Source organism: Haliaeetus albicilla, chromosome 13, assembly GCF_947461875.1.
Source record: "Haliaeetus albicilla chromosome 13, bHalAlb1.1, whole genome shotgun sequence".
Taxonomy (NCBI): domain Eukaryota; kingdom Metazoa; phylum Chordata; class Aves; order Accipitriformes; family Accipitridae; genus Haliaeetus; species Haliaeetus albicilla.
In genome coordinates, this window is record NC_091495.1 from 12,726,869 (window position 1) to 12,752,818 (window position 25,950).

The 25,950-nt window shown below is 38.3% G+C and overlaps 1 protein-coding gene across 2 annotated transcripts; it reads left to right on the plus strand.

Annotated features, from left to right (window-relative positions):
- The first annotated feature begins 20 nt into the window (after positions 1–20).
- Positions 21–24,845, plus strand: INTS7 (integrator complex subunit 7). Of its 2 annotated transcripts, XM_069800187.1 has the most exons (21): positions 21–141; positions 385–514; positions 1,402–1,548; positions 3,100–3,237; positions 3,439–3,528; positions 3,757–3,803; positions 4,317–4,516; positions 6,073–6,195; positions 9,395–9,512; positions 10,470–10,604; positions 11,187–11,284; positions 11,961–12,200; positions 12,933–13,070; positions 13,800–14,006; positions 17,668–17,862; positions 18,617–18,720; positions 19,112–19,180; positions 20,302–20,434; positions 21,670–21,768; positions 22,586–22,771; positions 23,726–24,845. In XM_069800187.1, exons 1-21 carry the CDS (start codon positions 51–53, stop codon positions 24,011–24,013), a joined length of 2,976 nt encoding a protein of 991 aa, XP_069656288.1. In that variant the 5' UTR covers positions 21–50; the 3' UTR covers positions 24,014–24,845. The 2 variants fall into 2 exon arrangements, with proteins under 2 accessions (XP_069656288.1, XP_069656289.1); XM_069800188.1 differs by lacking the exon at positions 3,439–3,528.
- The last annotated feature ends 1,105 nt before the right edge of the window (positions 24,846–25,950 follow it).

A 25,950-nucleotide genomic window follows, 5' to 3' on the forward strand; every position in this document is an offset into this window, starting at 1 on the left:
TGGCGGGCCGGGGTCGGGGCGGCGGCGGCGGCGGCGGCGGGGGGGTCGGTATGGCTGCCAGCGCCAAGTCCTTCCTGGCCGATGCGGGCTACGGCGAGCAGGAGCTGGACGCCAACTCCGCCCTCATGGAGCTGGACAAAGGTGAGGCCGGGCGGGCTCGAGGTTGTCGCCGGCCTGGGGAGCGGGGCTGGGGCTGCCGTTAGGGCCGTCGGCGCCCGCTCTCTGCCTGCCGCCGCGCTGTGGGGGGCGGTCTCGTCCCGTCCTTCGGTCCCCAGCGGCTGGGAGCGTTGTTTTCTTACCGCTGTACGGCGAGCGGGGGGTAGAGGGAGGACCTGGCTGTGAAGGAGCATCGGTATCTGCAGCAGTCATTGTTGTCTTGTTTAGGCCTCAGGTCTGGCAAACTCGGGGAGCAGTGCGAAGCCGTCGTTCGTTTTCCCAGGCTCTTCCAGAAATATCCTTTCCCTATTCTCATTAATTCAGCTTTCCTAAAGCTAGCTGATGTTTTCAGAGTGGGGTAAGTAGCATCAGTCAGTTTCTATCTATTCAAATCTCTTATCCGTAGTAATGCACTGTGTCTTGGAGTGTTGCTGCATCGGAGCCTGGGCAGCCGTGGGGTTTTTCTGCTTGCCTGATAATACCACAGTGGTACCTTTTCTATTGAGGACAAGTTGTGCTTGATTGGAGCTTGCTTTCCCCGTCTTTAGTGGCCTTAAGTGGCTGTGAGCGATCAACGACACAGTTCCTTTCCATCTGTCCTGATTTGAGGATTCACTTGCTGACTGGTTTAAGTTCACTGGTATAAATTCTGCTTCATAGGCACGTTCAAATTCATAATTAATAAATAGATGGATGATCATATGTGCAAATTCCATGTCTAAGGAATGTTAATAACAAAGTCCAAAGTATAGATTTTTCAAGTGCCTGATGTCTAAATGTGATGGAATTGGAGCTACTTTGTAATAGCTTACAAAGTTATCTGTTGCTGTTGTGGAATCTTCACTGTTGGCTTCAGGAAGGAAAAAAAATTCACTTACACCTGGCAATGGCAATTAGACTTTTCTGTCTTAGTCCTGGACATGGTTTTCTAGCAGAATTAGATCCCTGAGTGTGCACAAAACAGGCATCTGCTTACAGTCCTCCTCACTGGTGTCAGCAGGTTCATTTCCCTGGAGTCGGCCTAAATTCAACACTAACTGTACTAGAAAATAAAACAATAGTGCGTTAATAGTCTATATTAACTATACCAGTCTAATTAAATACTATATCAGTCTAATTAAATACGATGTTTCTAAAGCATAGACCTTTCCTTGTTTTAATTTACTCTGGGAAGCTTTTTAAATAAAGTGTTTGAATTATTATTATAAAACAGCCTGATAGAGAAATGTGTGTGTCTTCTAATAGAAACAACTTCCTGAGGCTGTGTGTGCTAAAAGTTACTCAGCAGAGTGAGAAGCACTTAGAGAAGATCCTAAATGTGGATGAGTTCGTCAAAAGAGTGTTCTCAGTAATTCATAGCAATGATCCAGTTGCTCGGGCTATTACACTTCGGTATGTATTACATAAATGAACCTAACTTAAAATGTCTAGCTCTTTATTAGTATGCTGGTCTGGAATAGCAAAATCTGCAGCTACCGTGAATGAAATGTAGGAGGCGTCTTGCACATTGCTCATAGAGTTAAAAGCAAAGACATCTGTCTTTAAAGGAGGTGAACGATAAGGCTCTGTGATCAGAAGAACCATTTATGATGGTGAGAATTTTGTGGATGGCTCTGGGCAAAACAATTTGCAGCATTGAAATTTTGTGTACTGAAGAGAAGAAACATGAATCTGTTGTATGCGTAACCCAGAGAGTTAGATCCATTTCTTTCTTCTTTTGATATTTCATTTGAGATTATGATTTCATGCTCTGGTGTCTTGAACTCTGTAAATACAATATATCTACATGTTTTCATGTAGTTCCACTTTAGTATTCTAACATAAGATTGCAGTTGTTGACCGGTATTGAGGGCTATCTTTACAGACCACTAGAAGTCCCAGGAATCTGCTCAGTTTGAAAAAATACTTAAATTACTAATCAATTCACAGGATGCATCAAGTGAAGGGTTAAAATGGCTGGTGTTTCAGCAGTTTCAGATTAAAATCTTCAGTTGATTTATTTTTGTCCTTAAGTAGTGTCAGTAAGAAAGAACATGCTGAAAGAAAGATTTGCTAAAACAAAGCTTTGTGTCTGTGAAATTTTATTGGTAGATAACTATGTGTAAATATTTGCATAGAACTCTTGCTAAAAATTACTGTCAGTGCAAATCCTGCATTCGTTCTTCTTTTAATTGGATTATGCTAAATATGTCTGAAAAGTATGTTTGAGATATTCTTAGCAGAATATAGATTGATTTGCTCTTTTTTTAGTAGTTATACAAAAGGTATTGCGCTGTTCCCAGTGATAACCTTTTCTCATATCACGAAAGATCTTAGAAACAGATGATGAAAGTCAGATATCTGTTTGCTTGATCATGGTAACACTCTAGAAACTTTGCGTTCTTGCGGTTAAAATTTATGACTGTTCAGACATTTGTCACTTATTTATTTCTGCAGTCTTAATTGGGAAGAGGGATAGAAAGGGTGGAAACAGTTCTCTAAATGCTTTTTTAATCCCCCTAAACTACCACATTTCTGAATTTATATCCCATGATGTGTACATGTGTGTCTGAAAATAGCCATCAGTACATTTAGTATTAAATCTATCGTATTGATACCAGAGCTGGAATGTAAAAGCATCTTAAATACTTGTTCCCAGTGCCATAGCACACTTGTAATTTTATAAGAATTCTTGGTACGTTTCTCACTGTGCCCATTTCAAGCTAAAAGGTATCACAATATAATTAATTTTTTATTAAACCACTGATACAACCCACATGACAAAATTTGTTACCTTTTAAATATATGCCTACTTTTAGCATTTGTTTCTGTAATAGACACGTAAGAGCACAAATTCATATAAAAATAGTCTTTTAATCAGTCCTTTTATGTTTCTATTTAGTTTCATCTTGCATTTCTTCATGATCATTGTTCTTCCTGATTTGCTGCGATTTATTTTTGTAGGATGTTGGGCAGCATGGCATCTATTATTCCAGAAAGGAAGAATGCACATCACAGTATTCGTCAGAGTTTGGATTCCCATGATAATGTGGAAGTTGAAGCTGCTATATTTGCTGCTGCCAACTTTTCTGCACAATCAAAGTAAGATGTAATTTTTTTCAGTTTTTCATGTTACAGAGAATGGAAACTCCATTGACACTGGCATTCACAAACCTTAATATTTCCTTCTGTAGTGCTAACCATGTCATTTATAGCAAAACATTTAATTATGTGTGATAGCAGTATTGTAAAGAAATCTGAATACAGGTTTAATAGATTTTAATTTTTTTCTTTCTAAAATAGTAATGAGAAGATCATAAATATGGGAACGCAAAGTGGAATAGCAGCTTTAATCAAGGATTATTTTACAGGAATTACATTAGGGAACAAAAGGTAGTGCTACTTGTCACTTCGATACTTTTTTTTTATTTAAAGCTTCCGTTTTATCATTTGGTCATGCCCATGTGCAGGGGTTCTAAAACAACTTAGGTCTTGGCAAGCACTCTTTTTTTGAAAGTTTTTATTGTTAAAACACAATGTTTGGTAGTCAGTTGATTTTTATTTTTAATTATTTATTTGTTTATTTTTCATTTCACCTGGTACTTTATCTTTTCTCTACAGGGATTTTGCTGCTGGAATATGTAATAAAATCAGTGAGATGATTCAAGGTACATATGCATATTGAATAATAAAAGGGAAAAGCTCTAATTTCTCTGAGAATTCTTTATTATCCATATGTAAATATCAGATATCAGAATGCTGTTGCCCTTATCGTCAGATGATTCCAGTTTTTAAATTAAATTAGCTAACCAATAATATAACGGCTATCTCTTGTGTCCTCTTAAATCCAAGTTTCCAAAACACGTGTTTGGTAAAGAATAAAAGCTCATCTATAGTACGATGAATAAACTTACATAGACTATCACAGGTTGCTTCGGATGAGTTAATACGTGTGTTACCTGTAATGAAGCAAGGAGCAACCTTCTCAAAGAACCATGAAAGTGCTAGATACCACTGTTGTTATGCTGCTAGCTGGTAGATGAGTTATTTGAAGTTAATGCAGGTGTCTGCACAATCTGCATTCAGCAGTGGTAGCAATGCAGATGTATTGTGTGCCTCAATACTGCCAGAAGCAGTACAAAGGACTAACACTCTGCCTAAGTTTCTCTTCCTTGTTGCAGGTTTGGCCACACCTGTGGACTTGAAATTGAAGTTGATACCTATTCTACAGCACATGCATCATGATGCTAGCCTGGCCTCCAGCTCCCGGCAACTGCTTCAGCAGCTGGTAACATCATATCCCTCTACCAAGATGGTCATTGTTACTCTGCACACCTTTACTCTGCTTGCTGCTTCTTCATTGGTTGACATTCCTAAACAGGTAATTCTTCCTAATTAATTCCTTCAACTTAAAGTACAAAGTACATTTAAAAAAACCTCAGATGCTAGCTGATGCCAAAAATAAATCACGGTGGATATGCTAGGATGGTTGGTTCTATGTGCTATAGAGAAAGAATACCCTGAAAACTGCTGCTACTTTAATTTTTTTTGCCCTCTTTGGTCCCATTTTCAGATAACTCCATCAAACACAGGAACCCTTCTTTACATATATAACCTGTCTTCCTTTAAATCAACTGGGATTGAAATCAACTAGAATCAATCAGCACTTAGGAAAGCAAATACCCTGATTTCTCCTGAAAACATTTTCTTACCTGTAGAACCCAGGCTTCACTTCTCACTGCTGTATATTCTCTTGGGTTGTGGGGTATGCCTTTTGCCTTCCTTGCATGCAAGCAAATGAGTATTTCAATAGCACAGAGTGCATTTAAAAAAGTATTTCTTGAAGAACTCTGAGGAATTTTAATCTGTTGCTATAATTTAGGACTATAAGCCAAGTTGTGGAAAAGCAGTGATGGAAAAATACAATGCTTTTATGTTCTGATAATGTGCTTTATGGACGTAATTTATATAGCAGGTCTGAACACAGTGACATTTCAGATTCATCTAACTAATCCTTGTAAAGTAGTCATGAAAATCTATTTGTTTTCTTTCAATCCTGTACAGCTATGGAAGGCTGGTGTCTGTTACTGTTAGACTAATGGCATTGATCTGTCTGAAACTTCTTTTTGCTATGGCTGATTTCTGTATTTCAGAGGATGCTTTTGATAGTACTAAATCTAAGCCAACTGAAACATTAGAACACTTGATGTGCTTTTTTTTTTTTTTTTAATGGCGGTAAGCATGGCGATTTAGGCTGTATTTCTGCAACACAACAGCCAATGCTGCTTAAAAGTGATGTAGCCAGGGTGGGGATGGAGAGCAAAACCATGGCTGGCTTGTTCATACTTTTTCATGTGCTGGCTATTCCATCTCTGTAAATTTGCAGGAAATGAACACAACAAAGGACATGCAGTTAAGTGTCACTTAATTTGAGATAAATGCTTCAGAGGGGGTGGTAAGGGTTGTTTTTGTTTGGTTGGGTTTTGGGGGTTGTTTTTGGCAACTACTGAGACATACAAGGTATCTCTGTGTTGCTATCTGTTAACTGCAGATCATGCAGACACCTGAATTAGCATCAAATGCCCAGAATACTTGCTAATAGCATAATGACAGTATAAGGTGTTTCCTGAGCTTCTTGGAGGTTTTTTTTGGCATTTCTGTGAGTGCTGAAACAGGACTGAAGGCTCTGAGGTATGCAGGGTGATGTAGAGAAGGGTACGTGAACAAGGAGAGCAGGGTGGTAGAAATAGGCTGTCAGACTGTTTTAGGTTGCCATGGCATACCAGCTTAAGTAGGGGCTTTTCCATGTGGCAAGTGATCAGACAGATAAGGCAAGATAGTTTTGGCTGAGTATGCTCAAAATTTCTTTATGAGTATTTTTGAAAAGGCTTCCTTCTAGTAGCGTCTCTCTTAAACAATGAATTTACTTTGTTGCAGATCCAGCTTTTGTTGCAGTACTTGAAGAATGACCCCAGGAAGGCTGTGAAGAGGCTTGCAATTCAAGATTTAAAGTTGTTGGCCAACAAGACACCACATACATGGAGCAGAGAAAATATTCAGGTTTATACATTTTTAAGCTAAAGTTTATTATGAAACTTTGCAATTAGTTGTAGAATTCTTTCCAGAAGAACACTTTGGGAGGTAAAGGAAGGAAGAACATACATCTCCATATCCATAAGTTAGGTTACTCTGCCATGCAGAGTAGGCAAGTATTAATGAACAGTTTATAGAATCATAGAATATCTGGAGTTGGATAGGTTGACCCATAAGGATCAAAGTTGAAGTATTATAACTGAGGAAAGGCATGTGTCATGTTGTAGGTCTTCTTACAGTAAGGAAGTAATTTTTCCATCTGACAAACTCATCTAAGATGATAGGCATGAGAGCTGAATGTTTACATTAATCTTACAATACTGAGTATGTATTAATGCTCTCATGTAACACAGAGTCTCTCTGGCATTTGTCAAAGCATGTCATCCAGCAAACTATACTTGAAAGGACAAATGTAATTTTTACTTCATTTCTTAGGATTAATGGCTCATTTTCAATAGTATCCTTGTGACTCCTGTTGTATGACTGAGACCCTAGAAGGTGTTTATAGTGCATCTGTGTTATTTGGGGAAACAGTTGTTAAATTGTAGATAGTATTACTGCTTTCTTTCAATTGCAGTTGCATATGAACATTTTTTCTTTCCCTTTTTCTGGTAGAAATGACTATAGAAAATAACTACAGGTTAGACTAATGGCAAAGTAAATTTTTCATGAATTTAATGGCACAGCTTTATAGCTCTACTTTTCTGGGTTGTCTTTGGTTTTGCTACTCTTGGAAGCTACTTTTGCTATGTGCTGTTGGAGCATAAAGTAGCTGGGAGGAAAAACTGGATTTTTGTTAATAATCGTGAGAAAAAGCACGTTTTGCTTTGTCTCCGATTCTCAGCTAAGATGATTTGGAGTGTGCAAATGTTTTTGTTTTAGTGAACTACTTTATTCTTCATAATGGATTAATACCAGAAATTCATTTTCTTTTAGGAATTTTAAGGGATTGCTTTAATGGTTTATGGATTCTTTGCAGTCAAAATGCTACTCTATACCATTATGGCATTGTCATAATGTTGGTAGTTATCTCAATACAAGTGAGAGACGTTGATAACACGGCTTTCATCGTTATGTAGTGTCTTAAAGTAGGTGTCCTTATGGTTGAAATGCATAGGAAAAAGTTCCGTTAATGTTGGAACTAAACCAGTGACTGGGTTAGAACAAAATTAATTGACTGAAGCTTGTTACTGCTTGCTGAATGGCATGCAGAAGTAACGAGAGTTTTTTTGACTTCTGAAATATAAAGTCAACAATTTGAGTTGGGCAACTCTTTCCCATATATTTAAATGACTTTGTAATGTTTATACAACAGGGACTGGAACAGACCCCCCTTTTCTCAGCCTGCTTCTTGTATCTTTTTACCAACGAGAGTTTCAGCAATGTTAACTTCTTCAGCATTTTGGGTCTGTTTGTGTAGGTCAGATAGGAGGCTTGGTCTTTCAATTGTGGAGACTTCACTGATTTCTAGACATCAGCTTGAGAAGCTGCCGCTGTTGATGCTTGGAGCAGTCTTCCTACTGACTGCGAAAGTAACAAGCAGCTGCAGTCCATCCTGCTAATTCTGTGCTCCTGGCATGCTTCATAGTTACTGTTTCAAATGTGCTCTGTGAGTGGTGACCTAATAGCACTGGAGTAAAACATCAGTGTCTTGGGAGACATCAAGACTCATTTTCAACCCTAATCATTGTATCTTCTTCTGTCTGTTGATGCCATACTATTCAGTGGATTAGCAAAATATTACGTTGGTACATGTCGTGGTTTAACCCCAGCCAGCAACCAAGCACCACGCAGCTGCTCACTCACTCCCCCCCCATCCAGTGGGATGGGGGAGAAAATCGGGAGAGGAAGTAAAACTCGTGAGTTGAGATAAGAACGGTTTAATAGAACAGAAAAGAAGAAACTAATAATGATAACACTAATAAAATGACAACAGTAGTAATAAAAGGATTGGAATGTACAAATGATGCTCAGGGCAATTGCTCACCACCCGCCGACTGACCGACACCCAGCCAGTCCCCCAGCAGCGATTCCCCGCCCCCCCCTTCCCAGTTCCTAAACTAGATGGGACGTCCCATGGTATGGAATACACTGTTGGCCAGTTTGGGTCAGGTGCCCTGGCTGGGCATGAGAAACTGAAAAATCCTTGACTATAGTCTAAACACTACTGAGCAACAACTGAAAACATCAGTGTTACCAACATTCTTCTCATACTGAACTCAAAACATAGCACTGTACCAGCTACTAGGAAGACAGTTAACTCTATCCCAGCTGAAACCAGGACAGTACAAATTACAAATTTATTTAGAATTTAACCCTTACACCATTCAAGAGCATGTATGCCTGGTAAGAACAATATATGGGGTTTTTATTTGTTCTGTGGAACTAATTCTGTGTTATTGTTTTTCTTTATTCAGTTACTGGATGTTATTGTTCAGCTTTGGCACTCTCTGAGGCAGAATTTACTTACATTTTCCATTTGTGTCTTGTATTGCTTTCTCTTGTTGACTAAAAAAGCCTCCAAAACCAGCGAATGACTAAATTGTGGACAGTGTTGGCATAGCGAATCTGAAAACAGTGTGCATTATTCCAGTCTAGATGTGATAAGGCCTGAGAAGATCTGGCAAAAGGGACAAAAGTTTGACAGGAGCTCTACTATACATGAGTTAAAAAATAAAATATGCTTTAAGATATTTATCAAGAAACTTAAACTGTATTCTGTTGGACACCAGGACTGTTAAAGGAAATGACACTTGAAACTTTGCTCTACAGAGATGTATACTTACATAAAACCCTGCATATTGTTATAAGGCAAACTAATCAGTATACCTCTAAGACTGGAGAACTGTCTTAAAATCTTTTGCAATATTTGATCAATGACACCTGGTAATATTTTTGCCACTGATTTTGTTTTAATTAGTAAATGACTTATAATTGGCTTTTCCTAGTGTATGAGACCCGCTGTCCCTTTTTTTGCAAGCCATGTACTCAAGTCTACTAAAATAGATGCTTCAGGACATGACTACTAACTTTTGATTTCAGTATAGTATTTTCTGTGGAAAAATCTTGACTCCCAAAACTTTTCACAGACAAGGGCAACTAAACATTTAATACAGATAGCTGATGGGACATCCTTCCCTCTATCTTTTCTCCTGCTAATCTTTAGGCACTCTGTGAATCTGCTCTTCACACTCCTTATGACAGCTTGAAACTGGGCATGCTATCTGTTCTTTCCACGTTATCAGGGACCATTGCCATTAAACAGTACTTCAGCAGTGCTCCAGGTAAGAAAACTAGATTAGATGATTATCTTTGACATTTATAATGGGTTGGCTACCTACTGCTAATCAGTTTCATCTAAACACTTTGTAGCATATTCTTAAACTATTTTTGAACTTCAAAACACAGCTGAGAGACTGTGTTCATCGTATGTAAACTTAAAATAGAATGCTGTATACCCATGAATAGTTATGGCCTAAGATTTTGTTCTGGATTTTTGGGGTAATATACTATATGAAAGGGTTTTTTACCTTTGGGTCTTCAACTTCTCTTCATAAAACAAAGAAATGTGATGCCTCTCAAATGGCTGACCTGCATTCTGCTTAAGGTGCTTTGAAACCATGGATTTGCATGGTTTTTGAGTAGCATGGAGAGTTAATGGGCTGGCATATTACCGTGGCACAGTGAAGCTATGCCGCGTTTGTGGGAATGACCTGCTTCAGTACCAGATGAACCTTCTGCCTTGTGACTATATTTTGGAGAAAAAGTAGACATTTTAAAGTGATTCAAGGTGTCTTGTTCTTAAAATGGTGATTATACTGTTTTCTTTTTTCTTCTTGAAAGCCACACAGCCCTAATGAGTATTATGAGCCCAACTACATGGGCTGTGGAAGTGGAGTACATCCTCTTCAGTCATTCTGGCACGTCTTAATATGCTCACCAGCTTTTTTTTAATCAGATATTAAGGCAATATTTCTCTGAGACCCTGAAACATCAGCCTTTAGACCCAAATATTCTTTCTCATGTATGTCTAACTTGTATGATGTTTAGGAATGGAGGAGAGAATCTCTGTTTGCGTGTGGAGAGAGAAAGATATGTTTCCATCCTATCCTTTAAATATATGGAAAAAAAAAGTTAATCCTAAGTCAATGTAGGTTTTTTGCAGAAATGTACATGGAAAGATCTGTGGCGTAATTATGGACTGTGCTGTTTTATGTCACGTTTGCCTTGTCTTTATTTAGGAACAGCAGCTACAACTGCAAGATCATTTGATTTAGTAAAACTGGCACAGGAGTGCTGTTACCACAATAACCGTGGCATTGCAGCTCATGGTGTGAGAATTCTGACTAATATATCAGCCTCTTGTCAGGAAAAAGGTAAATGAAAGCAAGGACAATGAAATGTGTCTGTTTACAGTCAGGCTTATGCACAACATGTATTAACTGTATTAACATGTATTGTCTGTGACCCTGTCTGTAAATCTGTCTGATCCTGCATGCTGGTTAGGGAGAATGGGGACTATAAGCTAGTAGACAATATTCTGTATGATTTTATGAATGATTGGGAAGATTCCGTATTCGTCTAATTTAGAGAAAATTACTGGGCACAGTAGAACTCGTGCTAAATAAATGCTTGTCTTAGCTTTGCTGTAAGATTAGTGAATTGTTTGTCAACCTTTGAAAACTCTTTGCACAAAGCCTGTTGCAAAAGAATAACAGGGCATTTAGAAGTCTTAGTCCAGAGATGTATGCACGCTCTACAACTGTCACAGTTGGTGTGACTGCTGAATAGTTACCTGAGACTTGGAGTGGCAGAATTGTTTCTAATCAAAATAAGGTGAGGCAGAAGTATTAGGAAGATACTTATCTGTCATGACTGCAACACCAGTGCAAGCATTACACCAATTATGGTCAGAAAACTTGACAGGGAACTAATTTACTCTGTTTTTCTTTTCTTAGATCTTCTGCCTTTGGAGCAAGATGCAGTTTTTGGCTTAGAAGCTCTTCTTGTTCTTTGTAGTCAAGATGACAGTCCAGGAGCTCAGGCAACCTTAAAGGTGATGTTACTGTTGTCTTCCCCTAGCACAGCTATAAGTTATAGTAATAGCTTCTATAACAGAAAGGCTAGTGTGCACCACATCCTTTCTGGTGCAAGTGTAATGTACTGGAAAAAAATGAAGATTTTTTTTTTTTTCTATGTTTTGCCTATAATTGGAGTTCAGAGCGGTAGAGAAGTTGAGCACAACTATAGTGCAACTCCTCAGCTCCAGAATAAGTGGAAGAAAAAATGCATTCCTCAGAGGAACAGCTGTAATAAAACATGAACTTGAACATGGGATGGAGATGTCTCTGGAGGACAAAGAGAATCTTGGCGAGAACCTGCTTTTTGGAGATGGGGATGCAATGTACATGATTACAACAATTCTATAAACTATTATTTCTATTTTCCCACTTCATAAGCTGCTACCAGTAATTTTATCTAGTTATTTACCTGTAAAGGCTGGTGGTATGAGAAAGAAGATTATAATTTCTTGAATTTGTGATGTTTTTGTGCTGTGAGCTCAGGGACAGAGCCTTGGGCTCGTAGAAAAATCTCATCTTTTGTAGAGTACATGGTTGTGAAAATACCAGATCTATATTTCTGTAATGATACTTGCAGATAAGTGTGTCTGGCTTTTTTTATTTTTAAGTAGACATTGTGTTTATTGTACCTGTTGATTGTGTGAATTGCAGATCACATTAACTTGTATGGTGAAGCTGGTCAAGTGCCGTCCTCACCTGAGCCAGTCAGTAGTTGAATCCCTGCTGACCCAGTTGCACAGTGCCCAGGATGCTGCTAGGATTCTCATGTGCCACTGTTTAGCAGCTATTGCCATGCAGCTGCCTGTCTTAGCAGATGGGATGCTAGGAGACCTAATGGACCTCTATAAATTAATTGGACGATCTGCCACAGATAAAAAACAGGAACTCTTGGTAAGACCTCCTTCTGGTGAATAGCCCTTGATGGATAAAGTCTGTATAAACTACTGTGGATGGATTTTATTTAAAAAGGCAGCTAAGCTGTTTGTTATGTCCAAGTTGATGTGCCAGTCTAGAGCCACTATTTTCAGTTTTGCTTTAACTTTTGACTACATATGTCAGTATTCAGTGTTGAAATATCTCATAGATGGAGCTGAACTATGCAGTGCATTCCATTAGATTTTCCAGTAGATGGCACTGTTTAGACAAATATAGCTATTGAAATTACTGGGATAGCTGTAAAATAATGGTTATAGAAAAACAAAATGGCAGTTAGCTCAACTTATGTATGGTACTCTGATGGCCATGACTTTTAATATACTATGAGAGATGAAAAATACTTTTATCACATCTATTTGGAAATGAATTTGAATTTTAAGAAAGAAATTACAAGCTTCCTGTTAATTCATTTGGAGCATTCAAAATATCTCAGTTAAAAGCCACAGTAAAGATTCTTAAGTAAAAGTGACTTTCATCTACAAGAAATACTTGGATTGCCATAACTACTTAAAGATATATGGCTGAGAAAAGTTCCTTAGTTAAAATGTATATATAATCTTCTACATAGCTTTGAGTCCAAAAGCAAGCACATCATTTCTGGTAGTTTAGGAAACAGAACTGGCTTTTTCTTGTTTTGTTTAGTTCCTGAAATATAGCCTTCTTCCTCACCCCTCCGCTCTTCATCAGGTTTCTCTTGCCACAGTGATATTTGTTTCCAGTCAGAAAGCTTTGTCTTCAGAAGTCAAAACTGTTATCAAACAGCAGCTTGAGAATGCCTCCAATGGATGGACAGCCTACAGGATAGCAAGGCAGGCTTCCAGAATGGTAAGTGAAAATACCTGGAGGAGAATTGGTTTATGTGGTTGGAAGGATGCTGGTGATTTCTTTGAACTGGAAAAAGAAAGTAAGGAAAATGGTAGGACTTGGGAGGAGGAAATCGGGGGGGGGGGGGGCAAAAGAAAAATTTCCCTCTTAATTCCCTGGAATGCTGATTCAGATATGTGCTGTTTAGGGCAGTCATCCCATCAGGATGGTTTTTCACTTGTCTTTTTGAAGTATTTGAGAAGGAAGTAATGACGTGATACTTTCTTAAGCACATGCCTAATCTGCATTGTCTAGCTGTTCTTTAGAAGGTGATATAGGCCCTCCTGATGTGTGCTGCTCTTTCTTCAATGTGGAGAAAGGAAGAAAAAGATCCTTTTTTTCCCCTTTTTCCCTCAGTAAAGTCACAGCTGGGGTTAGAATTACGTAGAAACCCTTGTATGAGATGCTGGGGTAAAGGTAAGTTTTGGTATTTGTTTCTCATCTTGTTGAATTATCTTGTGTAAATAAGTACTATACTTTATACAAGCTGATATTTCAATAAAATAAGCATTTGTGCTTTTCTTTATTGTTGGGATTGTCATAATCAAATGATTGGAAGAAGTTCTATGATTTGTATTTTTAAAGTAAGATTAGTTCTGGAGATGTTACTGTTCTCTTATTTGTATTTGTTTTGTAGAAACCCACAGCCTTCTTTCATGTTCCCTCTTAGAAACATTCTTCTCATTACAGGGCAACCATGACATGGCCAGAGAACTGTATCAAAGCCTGCTGACTCAAGTGGCTTCAGAACACTTCTACTTCTGGCTGAACAGCTTGAAGGAGTTCTCCCATGCAGAACAGTGTCTGACAGGTTTGCAGGAGGACAACTACAGCTCAGCGCTTTCTTGTATTGCTGAAGCTCTAAAATCCTATCACAAAGGAATAGCGTCACTGACGGTTAGCACATAATCTTCTAATTTAGTGATGATGTTTCTGTATACTGCAGCAGGTCTGTTTGGTTTCTGTTCTTTAAACCTCCGAAGAGTTTTAGAAGATGTCTGACATCTGCCAGACTCTTTTTGTGAGAGGACTGCAGGGAAGAGCCAGTTGTAACACTGCATCTTTAGAGAGAAGATCCTGTAGCTCAGTTAAGTGTGATTAGCTAAACTTCTCTTTTTTCTTTTCTTCCCTCCCCGGACTTCCTGCCTTGGTCAAATCATATGATACACGACAGATCTTTTTTAAAGTTACAGTACTTAAAAATTTTTCCACTCCTTGTCTTGGCTGAATAAATGCTACTGTAATAGTCAAGCCTGGGAATTTGTCTAAATTGGCTGCTATCTTTTCCAGCTATGGAGAAGGATTTAATTGTCTTCCTCTCTCCTGCTGAGTTCATGTTTCCTTGTATTTGACAGTGTGATCCTATGGAATCCGAACAACAAGGCAACACCAATTTAGTAAGAGGAGGGAGGACAATCCAATCTCATCAAATCAGCAGAATTCAGATAGTACCTGCTTTTATGTAAATACTTTCTGCTTCTCTGAAGTGGTAAAAATAGCAAGAAGCTGTGTGCATGATGTCTGTGAATGTAAACAAAAAAAGCATTAATGAACATGGACCTTTGGTTCTTACTGTGAATCTCCTTTTTAACAAAAGATGATCCAGCTTCACACAATACTTTCTTCTATATTTTAGTTTCCGTGAAGAAATCTTTACATACAGTTTTCTGCATGTCTTTTGAATGAAGCTGCTTTTTTTTTTTTTTTCCTTCACCCCCGCCCCCAGTTACTGGAACTGTTAGTGGCATGACAATTCAGATGTTAGTGTTTAATAAAGTTCAGATATTACTGTTTATTAATAAACTGTCCCTGAATAAGCAGGAAGGACATAAATTTTACACCCTTGTCCTCTGAGAGAAAGCTCCATTGTTCCTGAAGGATTTGTCTTTAACTTGCTAGCTGAGTGAATAAGGCTTTTAATTCAATGTTTCAAGATTTCTCTTAACATCTAGAAGACGTTGGGGGGGGGGGGGGCTCATCTAATTAGATGTGAAAATTTAATACAGGCAGGAGAATAAATTGCTTAAATAGGTCATTCTGTGATTCAGTAATTTAATTAGCCTTTCCCTTGAGTTTTTTGTTTTGTGGGTTTTTTTTTTCTTTTTTTCTTCTATTGAAGGATTCCTGTCCTCATGTCCTCTGCTGACTTCACTTCCTGCATGTTGCACATAGTGCTTTTCTGGGTGCAATACCTTCCTTGTGGTTTGTTTTGGTCCAGAAGAGTGAGTACAGGTTTTGGAGGGCTAGCTACTGGGTTTTATTGCTGGCTGTTGCTGACTTTTTGCATTGCTCTGGACAAATTCCTAATCATGCTTGAGTGTATCAGCTGTAAAAGGAGCCACTCACGGCTTGCATCTACAGAACTCGGCACCTCAAAGGGGAGCAAAGTGCCATAAAGTGCACATGATAGTCTTACTGCTGAAGACTTTTGCTGTCTCTTTCCTCTGACTTCAGCTTTACTGTTGCTGCTGTGTCAGTGTACAGCATGACTCAGCACTGTTGGTACCACAGAGTATTAGTACATATGATGAACCCTGTGTAGCTGTCAGCTTTGTAGCTGGAAGACACTGTGCTGGTAAATCTGTTGCACGTGTTCACTCGGCCCAGTTTTTAGGAATGATGAAATATTCAGACCGTTTCTGATTTTGTCAGAAGATATCTCAGTTCCTTCTTGGTATACATGCAACTGTCTGTCTTGCATTGCTGTATGCAAAATGTTCTTTCGTGTGAGTTAGTCCACTTGAGGAAAAAAGTCCCATTACTTTATGGATGAGAGGTGGGAGAGGGAGGGCAGGGACTTGTCATAGAGCGTATTGGCCACACTCCCCATCTGTCTCACGGTGTACTTGCTTGTATAAGCAGAGGTTTTGAATAGGACCTGCTCTTTCTGGCACAGAACATGCATCTCATTGGAAGCATTGTGCTTATTTTTTCACTGCTGGTAATCTAGAGACGATACAGAACTTGAAAAATGCACTAAAATAACATTGATTAAGTAGCACTAACTCCAAATATGTGGATAACCAGTGGTGGTGTTTGAAGAACTTGGCTGAGCCAAAGAACTCTTTCTGTCATTTTCAAAGAAGAATTATAACTCATTTATTGCCCACAGCTATATGGGTAGCAGATAAGGTAAATTGCAGTATTAATGAGACAAGATTGTACTTCCATTTACAAGAATCAAGTCCAATTTGTGCTACTAAAAATGTCTGGATTTTCTGATATAAGTACTGGAACTTTATAAAAGCATGTAGTCTCTGTCGAGCAATTACAGTGCAGCAAGATCTCTTCCATAGAGGGTTTTCTGAAACCACCCTTGCAGAATAAACTGAACAATTTCCATTCAAAAGGGATTTTTTTATGCCCTTGGAGAAGGGAAACCAAAGTGGTAGATAAGAGGGGCTGAATGGCTCAAGTGATGAAATAGCCTTATTTCTTTGGTTGAAATCTAGCTCAATATGTTTAAAGTGGTTGCAGTTGGCTGATGTTTCCTCACTTTAGTCAATAGTGGGCCAGTTCTCAGATGATGTGATGTTTTGTGAGAAACTAGTTTGTTGCTTTCCTGCCGGCAAAGTAATGGTTCTTAGTAAGGTTTTGGGAGGGGTTGTAACTTCTTGCTTCCGGAAGTGACCTTTTCTGTTGAAGAATAAGAAGCACTGGAGAAGACGTGCATGAGTTTAACATACTTCTATTCTCTGAGTAAGAGAAGGTCCCAGTGCTTTGTTTTGCTGATGCCTTTTTTCCCCCTTAAAGAAAAAAGTGTACTGTTCTCAAAAGCCAACAGTGTAAGAAAAATAAGTAGTGGATTTTCGGCTTAATTAGTATAAAATCTTGAATGCTGCAGTTCACCCCCTCCTGGATATCCTAAGCTGTCACAGATGCTTCTACAAGTCAGATAAGCTCTTAGGAAGCAAAGTTTCACAGAACCATAGTTTCTGAACACTAGCAGCATGTCTACCCACCTGGAGTTCTCTTATTAACTGATCTTAGTTGTCACTGAACTTTGTCTCTGCCTTCATCAAATGCAAGGTTCAGCGCCTTTGTCATGTTCCTGTCCATTTCACAGCTCCAAAAAAATCAAAGGTTATCACCCCTTCCTCTTGCTGCAGGTAACTTTAGCCAATTCTTTCTCATCTGGCTGATACAGAGAATCACTTTTTCAGTTCTTTGTGTTTCTGTTTGCCTTCCAATTCAGTGTGCGCTCTCTTATGGTAAGGACTGTCTGGACTAATGTCACTTGAAACCTAATGGCTTGGCCTTGGAAAAAGAGGAGATAGGTGCCCTAGTAGCATTGTAACAGCTTAAGTCACATTTGTTGGAAGGGTGATATGCTTGAAATATGGATTAGTAATTACCTAACTTCTGTGTTGTTTATATTCAGTATGATTTAAATTGAGCAAATCTGTTAAACGTAGTTTTAAAAAGACAGCTTTTAGAATTGAACTGAAGGGTTCACTTGTCTGATGAGACCGTTCAGTGACATTGCAAAGTTTTGTGGTTTTTTTTATCATGTTTGCTTTTGACCTAGATTGCCAACATTCCTATTGCTGTGTTTCAGGCTGCTAGTACGCCACTTAATCCTCTGAGCTTTCAGTGTGGATTTGTGAAACTCAGGATTGACCTTCTGCAAGCTTTTTCTCAACTTATTTGTACCTGCAACAGCCTAAAAACAAGTCCACCACCAGCTATTGCCACAACGATTGCTATGACATCAGGAAATGATCTCCAAAGGTGTGGACGCATCTCTAACCAGGCATGTGTTCTTGTTCCACTCTTGTGCAGTTATGTTTATGACTCTGGCACTCATTTTGCTTCTCAGTAAACATATCTGATGAAAGAAATGAAAAGTGGTAGTGAAGAGTTTTGCTAAATAGTGGGCCTTGGTTTTGCTTTAGCTATAAAAATGTCTGCCTGTAGCAGGCCGTATTTTGAAGCTGAGCATGGACGTATGTTTTATCAGACATTCACGTGCACAGCTTTCAACAATATGTGTGTAGTAAGCCACTCAGTATGCTTAAACTTGCAGCAAGACCTTTCACACCTTGTTTTGAAATACCGCAGATACTGTGATTACACTAAGGAAGAATATATACTTTAGGATCATACTGCAGCTCCTTTTGAGTGGTGGCAACTGACTTGACACGGTACAGAATGCCAACACAGTCTGCTTCTAAAGTGCACATAGTCTGCAAGAAGGAATCAGTGGGTAGTCTTTGAAAGACAGAGCAGTTTGATTTACCACTTCTCTTTTGTTTGCTTTATTTTTAACCCAAGGAGGGTATGTTAGTGCTGTGTTACAGGACAAATATCTGTTTAACGTGTGGTTAATAGTCTGTCACTTTGGTGATTTTTATCTGTGTGAAGAAGCAAGAACTTTATGTATTTTGTCAGAATATGTTGTCTTATTCCTTCAGTTGTATGTTACGGTGTAGTGGTTTTCCAGATGTGTGGGATTTTGTTTGTTTTGCTTTGATTTGTTTTTTTGACTAGTAACATTGTCTCTATAGATGAAACACTCAATGGAGGAATTCCGAAACCTGGCTACACGGTATGGAGATCTGTATCAGTCATCTTTTGATGCAGACTCGGCAACTCTAAGGAATGTAGAACTGTATCCTTTTAAAATCTTAGAATTTGTCCACTTTCCTTCTCATGTGGACAGCACGAAGCTTAACAATCCTCTTTTCTATGAAGACTGGCAAAGTCATTTTGAAGCAGTTAGTAATATAAAAATTAGGTGCCAATTGCTTAAAACCTATTTGGCAATAAACATTGCCATGCTATTGTTTGGAATTACTTTATGAACAAATTATGACACAAAAATTGCAACAGCATAAAACTTGGGATTTTCATACTTCTTGCTCTGTGTTTACTAAAGGAGTAATGACTGTAGGATTACTTCACAAAAGCTAGAGAAATAAGGAAAAGTGCCAGCAAATATACTGCGTTTCTTGATTTAGGTGCCACCTTTAAGACTTTTAACTCCTTAGTATTAATATCAGACAACAGCAGAGCTGCCTGTTGATTTCACATGCAATAGAAGCTCTGATTTTGGATCCAGAATCTACGAGGTAGGTTTGATAGTTAACTTTCTACTCCTTTGCTATTTATTTCTAAATCCTTGGGGCTTTAAGCCTAGGGAATTCAAAGAATGTTCAGAAATTTCTCAGTAGACCCTTCTAGTTCTACTCTGGGCAGGCCTGAGGACCTGTTGCTGCTGTGCTATACTTGGCAGGCTAGGGACTGTGTTTTGGGTTCTGCATCCTACACTGATGTTGGTTTTGAGAACACTATACTGGACTTGTTTTTTATTGTAATGCAAGTCTATATTTAAGACAACTTTTAATCTCTTCTTTAGCCACCTATTTTAACTTGTGTCATTCTGCACTAGCTCCCATACCTACTGTTTGCACTTGTAAGCGCACATTAGTTTCCTTCAGAGTCCTGAAAATATATGCATTAAATTAGTTTAAACTTCTAATGTAAATCTATCACCTCTGGCTCTTCTTTAACAGTGAACTTATACCCACTAGAAAATCACATTGAAGTACCTATGAATTGAATCACACTTTAAAACTCCCAGGCTGAGATTAAATGGAAGATAATGTGGATAAACATCTTCTTAAATGTGTGATTTTATAACTGGAAATAGAAGTGAACATTCTGAGTGACTGTCCTACTCATTATAAATTAAGCATTGCTTAGAAGATGTATTCATCATACTTGTAAAAAGTATGGAGCTGTTCATTTCAAAACATTAGGTATCTAGGAGATGGAATTGTATTTGAAGCATGAGATTATAAACCTCCAGATTTAGTCTTAACTCTGACTGGTGTTCTTGCTCTTCCTTGAGTTGTGAGACTTTTAAAAACATTGTAAACACTGCAGGTTTAAATAAAAGCTAGGGCAATTAAGCATGCTGAGTCTGTTAGACCTGTAAGTGCTTCAAGTAAGAGAGGGTGGGGACAGAAAGTGGTGTATAAGCTGTAGTTAAGAAAGGGTTTAAATATAAAGGACAAGTCTTATAGTGGAAAAATAATAATGAAACAGAGTAAACAGTTTGAAAGACATAGTTATTTCTTAATGGATTTCAAGTTGTCACAGAGGATGGTCTTGGACTTGTTTGGGAGTAAGCCTCCCACATTACAATGAGGAAAGTATGTTAGACACAATGAAAAGCTTTATTATTTAGTTTCCAGGAATATAGCTCAAATGGAACAGCACATGTTGAGAGTGAATATGAAAGAAGAATGATGTCTGTATTTAATCGTGTACTGGAAGAAGTGGAATCCCTCAACAGGAAGTATGCTCCTGTGTCTTACTTGGCAAGTAACAGTTTTAAATGTATGTTCTGTAGACAAAGGTTCCAAAAACTCGGCAACTCCATATATCTATGGCAGTCAAGAAATTGAAGAGCACACTGTTAATTAACATAACCTCTTACTGGCACAAATGGTCTCTATGGAGACTAACTACTTCAAAAAAGGTTTGCAAAGACATCTGTAACCTTACTGGTCTGATTAATGTTTTAAAAATTCTGATACTAAGAATATAGCAGATGCTGATAAGATACCTAAAAGCAGTGTCAAGTCTCTGTCACATCTTTCACCACATGCAAATACTGAAGCACATTCTCTTTGTTCATGCTGTTGCCATGAAAGAATTCTTCCCTGACTTCACACAATGCTGGAGGGTCCAGGACTAGCCTAGCTTTGGTCACTGAGCCGTTGGCAGTTAATATTGTGTTTTGCGAGTATAGTGTTTCTCTTATCAGTGCAGGTCATCAGAGAACACAATGTAAAGTGTGCTGAATGCAGACCGTGAGCTGATAACAAACTCCTTTACAGGGCTAGTATGGTTTAGTTTTTTACTGTTAGTGAACATCATAAAGCTGAAGTGCGTGTTGATGGGAATAAGGTAGTTCATTTGTCATGGCTGGCATCTATTTGCCTTGTTTCTAAATTCAACAGTCCTTACCGATTCCAAATAGAATAGAAGAATGAGTTGTGTAAAATGTAGCAAAGGTAGACCCTGTAAACTTAGTTGTCACTGGCTCTGTACCAATGCAGCTCAATGACTTCAGTAGCACTGCCTTTGCTCATCTGAGCCAGAAGGATGGTATAGTGCCGTGGGGAAAGGAAGAGTAGACAGGAGCCTTAAAATTAATTACTGCAGTGCATTAAGTTGTGGTAGATGTCAGCCTTGTTTGCTTGAAGGGGAATTGTTGTTTATTTGAGTTTGTGAGGGTTTTGTGTATGAGTGTTTCAAGCAGATCCTGCTCTGCTGACTCCAGTACTAGGACTGAAATGATTTGGATTTTTCTTTTTCTTGGCCTCCTTGTTCTTTTCAGAGCAGAATACCTTCTTCATAAAGGGCAGAACATAAACAGAGAGGCTGAATGTAGTCACTGTCATCATAGTGGCTGTTATCCTATGACTGTATAAATATATTTCTGGACTTCTAGTGCAAATTACTGCAGTTTCAGTATCTCAAGTACATGTCTTTTTCCTGTGCTATGAATGACATTTTTTTCTCAATAGTTTGGCTCTGTTTCTTACAGCATACAGCTTGTCTGTGTAATGCTGTCATTGCATTGTTGAAGGTACCCCTTTCATTTCAAAGGTACTTTTTTCAAAAGCTGCAGTCTACAAGTATTAAGGTAAGTACTGCTCAAATGTGGCCTAAAATTTCTCTTTATAGCATCTTTATGTCATGAGAAAAGCCTTACTGAAGGCACAAAGCTTCAGCATTTTTAGTGATGATACTTAACTGCAAATAGCATCTGGGTTTATCTGTTAGGAATAACCTGAATAATATGTACATATGATCATTAAGAATCACCAGGCTGTGACTTATGCAAGTAGGATTCAGTTCTTTGATTGCAAAGCCTTAAAGATAAAATCTAACTGGAATTTTTGTTGATTCTGCAAAGCTAAATAATGTTCTAGTCCTGGGAAGGCAACTTTTATAAACTTGTATTGTTTTCCTTTTTCCTTTAAAAAGCAATGTTTACTATCTTGGAAGAAAATTGTAATATTTATCAGCTGACTGAGGAAGAATGGCTGTATATGACCTTCAGTGGTCCTTTTTTTTTTTTTTTAACTCAAGGGCTCCTTTTTTCTGGGAAAAGTGAAAGCCTTCAGATTTTTAATATTTACTCTTACTGCATTTTACTACTTTGTTCAGCTTAATATACTTACCTGTGGATATTTTGTAGAAGACTTTTTTCTGTTCTTTTGAGGAAGCACAATTAATGAAACTGATAGAAAGACCACATCTGGTATTGCTGATGATGCTTATTAATTATTATAGTAATGAGTCTCAGATATAAGTTCTGTGTTTCTATTTGCTGGTTTCCCTACCAAACCCCTCCTTGGAAATTTTTCTATAAGAAGGTGTTCTGGTTTCATCCTTGAATTGTGTTTGCTTTTCTGGAGGCATAATACTACATTTTGGTCTGTTTTCTTGTGTTTCAGCTTGCTCTATCCCCATCTCCGAGGAACCCAGCAGAACCTATTGCAGTACAGAACAATCAGCAATTGGCCCTAAAGGTGGAAGGAGTGGTTCAGCATGGATCTAAACCAGGCCTTTTCCGTAAAATCCAATCCGTCTGTCTAAACGTCTCTTCAGTGCTGCAGAGCAAATCTGGACAAGATTATAAGGTATGGATAGAATAGAGCCAGGAAGAGCCTTAGAGCTTTATTGCTGTATTTTTGTGCTCTTTTGTTTGGCTCTGGTTAGCAGAATTTTCAGGTTGAAATGATGAATGGGTTTTTCTGTAATCCTCTCTCACTCTTAACAGCTGACATTCAGGCACTGGCCAGAGCCAGGCATAGTGCATGGAAGGGATATGGGGTTTTTAAGTCTGCTGTATCCTGATACCTTTTTAGTAACAGCTTTTCTTCCAAACAAAAGGAGCTTTGTGATGTTCAGAACAAGTCATTAGGAATCTGCTTGAGATCAGCAAAATTCTACCTAGGTGTATATCATATGAAACTCCACAGGGAAAAAAAGGCAGGAGTAGATTATTCTCTACTGCATAGTCTCTAGAACTTCTTTATCCGCATTTTAAGGTTGGGGTTTTTTTGTTTGTTTATGGAAATAGGGAGGACAGGCTGTCCAAATTAAATAACACTTAAGGAGATATGTATTAAATTCAAGTCAACAGTTTTATCAAAGATTGTGTGTCTGAAGTTCAGGTTCTGCTAATGTGTAACATTTAGTGAAAGGCCTGTTTTGGTGGTTTTTGGGGTTGGTTTTTTTGTTTGTATTGTTGTTTGGGTTTTTTTCTGAGGAGGAAAAGGAAAGAGAGTCAGTTGCTTCTAAAAGAACAGGACTAGGAGGTGTGTAATGTTTGTCTGACTCGTATTACTCTGTGGAAAACTAGAACCTCAGGGAGAAAAAGCCTTGTTAGCTACCTTGCTTCTGTGAATCGATACAAAAACTCATTCATCAATGAAAAAGCACATCAAGCAGTCTCAAACATGCACGTGCATTGGTTTAAGAAAATGGAGGACAAAGATTTTTCTCTTTTTTCTCTCCTTCAAACGGAGAGCAGAAAACTTATTTTAACAGGTTTATAAAAAATGGCATTTTAACCTTCCATGTGTTCTCAGATTCCTATTGACAACATGACCAATGAAATGGAGCAGAGGGTGGAACCACACAACGACTACTTCAGCACTCAGTTTCTGTTAAACTTTGTGATACTTGGTACCCACAACATCACAGTAGAGTCCTCTGTAATAGATTCAAATGGTATTGTCTGGAAAACTGGGCCTAAAACAACTATCTTTGTTAAATCTCTTGAGGATCCATACTCCCAGCAGGTTCGTCTTCAGCAACAGCAAGGACAGCCACCATCACAGCAGCAACAGCAAAGAACAGCATACTCACGGTTTTAATTCCCAGAAGTGACTCTATCCTGGTCAATGATATTACAGTTTTTCTTGGATGCTTTTTTTGAAAGACCTACAATTTTAACCTTCTCCTAGAAAGCCTCAGATGCCAATTTTGCTTTTTAAATTATCTGGGGTAAATTTGAACTTGATTCAGCAGAGGCAACTCTGTTCAAATTTGGAGTTGTGCTTTTAGTCTAAGAACTTCTACATGATCTCTTCACTTCTGTTTACAAACCTGTTGCAGCAGGCTCCACAGACTTTGATAGCAAGGGACACTAAGAGCTCTTTGACTAGTACTTTCTGTACTTTATTTTTTTGAAGCACATAGGTTCTAATGTTAGGCTTACAGGACATCGGTAAACACTTTGGCTAGTGATACAGAACTGAGCGTAATACCAAGTCTGTATCTTTTAATGTGAAGGAATTGGCAGGAATATCCAGAGGGGTTTTTTTCTGACATTTTAATAGCAACTTCAAATATTTGGCTGATGTATGTGTATTATTGCAATTCGTCAGTGCTACTTAATGCATGCATCTGAAAGAAAAACAAGTTGTGGCTCGCTTCTCATACCCAGTCATTGTAGAAGGAGGAGGCTGCTTGAGGGGTTGCTGTTTGGGGAGTCTTACAAGAGGCAGAATTTTACAGGTGGGAACAATAACTGTTTCTCAGATGATATGGAAAAGATTACTGTCTTGTTTTTAAATCTTCATGTATCTGTATTTTGAAAGGCCTTGGTTTGTTGGGTTTTTTTTGTTTGCCCTTTTAAGAGGGAAGTTAACTTGCAAATTGTCATTTAACTGCTTTGTTTTTTAAAAAGGAATTTTATATACCAAAGCTTTGTAATCTTGTGTACTCTTTGACCAATTTAGTAATCTTAATTGTTACTTTTACAGGATAACTTGAGGGAGGATTTTGCCAATACTAGAAATTGATTCAGAATAATTTTGGAAATATGCTGCTTCATACATAGTTTTCATGCTTCCTTTGAGGCTGAACTCTGCCTGTGTCTGGACTCTCAGCCAATAGATCACATAACATGTCCTTCACCTGGTCCTCCTAAATAATCTCTGCTTATCACTCTGCAGGAAAGTAGGACCCATTTGAATGCAGAGGAGGAAGGATGGCACTTCTTACAGACTTCAGTTTGTAAATGGTTTCATCCCTCTCATTGGAGCAGAAATTTTCGTTGTTATTTTCTCACTAAATTCCTAAGATACTGTTTTTTCTTCAAGTCGATTTCACTGTAGAAGCTGACTAGAGCTTGCAGATTCTGCTTGCTTTTTATGCAGAGAATAAGATAATGAATTGTTATAAGCCTAGGTTTTGTTGGCATAGCTGGATGAAGAATTGTTTTCGCTGTGTTTTCCTGTAAGAGTTGCTTAAGAAATCAACTTTCTTCCTCTTGGCTTGAGACCAACCCAAAAAAACCAAAGTAAGTGGTCATGGTAGATTTCATAATATCTTCGTCAGGCTATAATCCTCAGCAGAAAAGATAATTGGGATGCAAGCTGGAAATAGAAGACTCACAAAATTGAGGAAGAATTCACCAACATCCTTCTTAAATCTGATTTTTTTATTTTGTGCAGGAGACAGAAACTACGACTGCCCTTCAAGCTGGCTGAGGAAAGTAGTGGTTTCTGTCCCCACTTTTATAGTTATATACATACAGTTTTGTGTGTGTGTGTATACATACAGCTATGTATGCACGCATGCATACGTGTACCTATAGCTACCTATAGTTACATGGTCCAGAAAGAGATGATTCATCTAGTGTTGTGCATGCAGTCTGTCAGATTGACGATCTGAACTGTTTGTGGTTGGGTGGGTTTTCTCATTAAAGTCGTAGATCAGTGTCTTAACCACAAAACCCTCCTTATTGTAATTAAAAAAAAAAAAAAAAAAAGAAAAAAGACTAAGAGGTCAAACAATTTTTTTTTTT

Excerpts from the sequence above, each read along its gene's own strand:
- INTS7 (XM_069800187.1), top strand. The coding sequence starts at position 51 with ATGGCTGCCAGCGCCAAGTCCTTCCTGGCCGATGCGGGCTACGGCGAG. Across the intron at positions 19,181-20,301 it reads TTGGATCCAGAATCTACGAG|TTTCCAGGAATATAGCTCAA; the intron begins GTAGGTTTGATA and ends TTTATTATTTAG. Across the intron at positions 20,435-21,669 it reads ATGCTCCTGTGTCTTACTTG|CATACAGCTTGTCTGTGTAA; the intron begins GCAAGTAACAGT and ends TGTTTCTTACAG.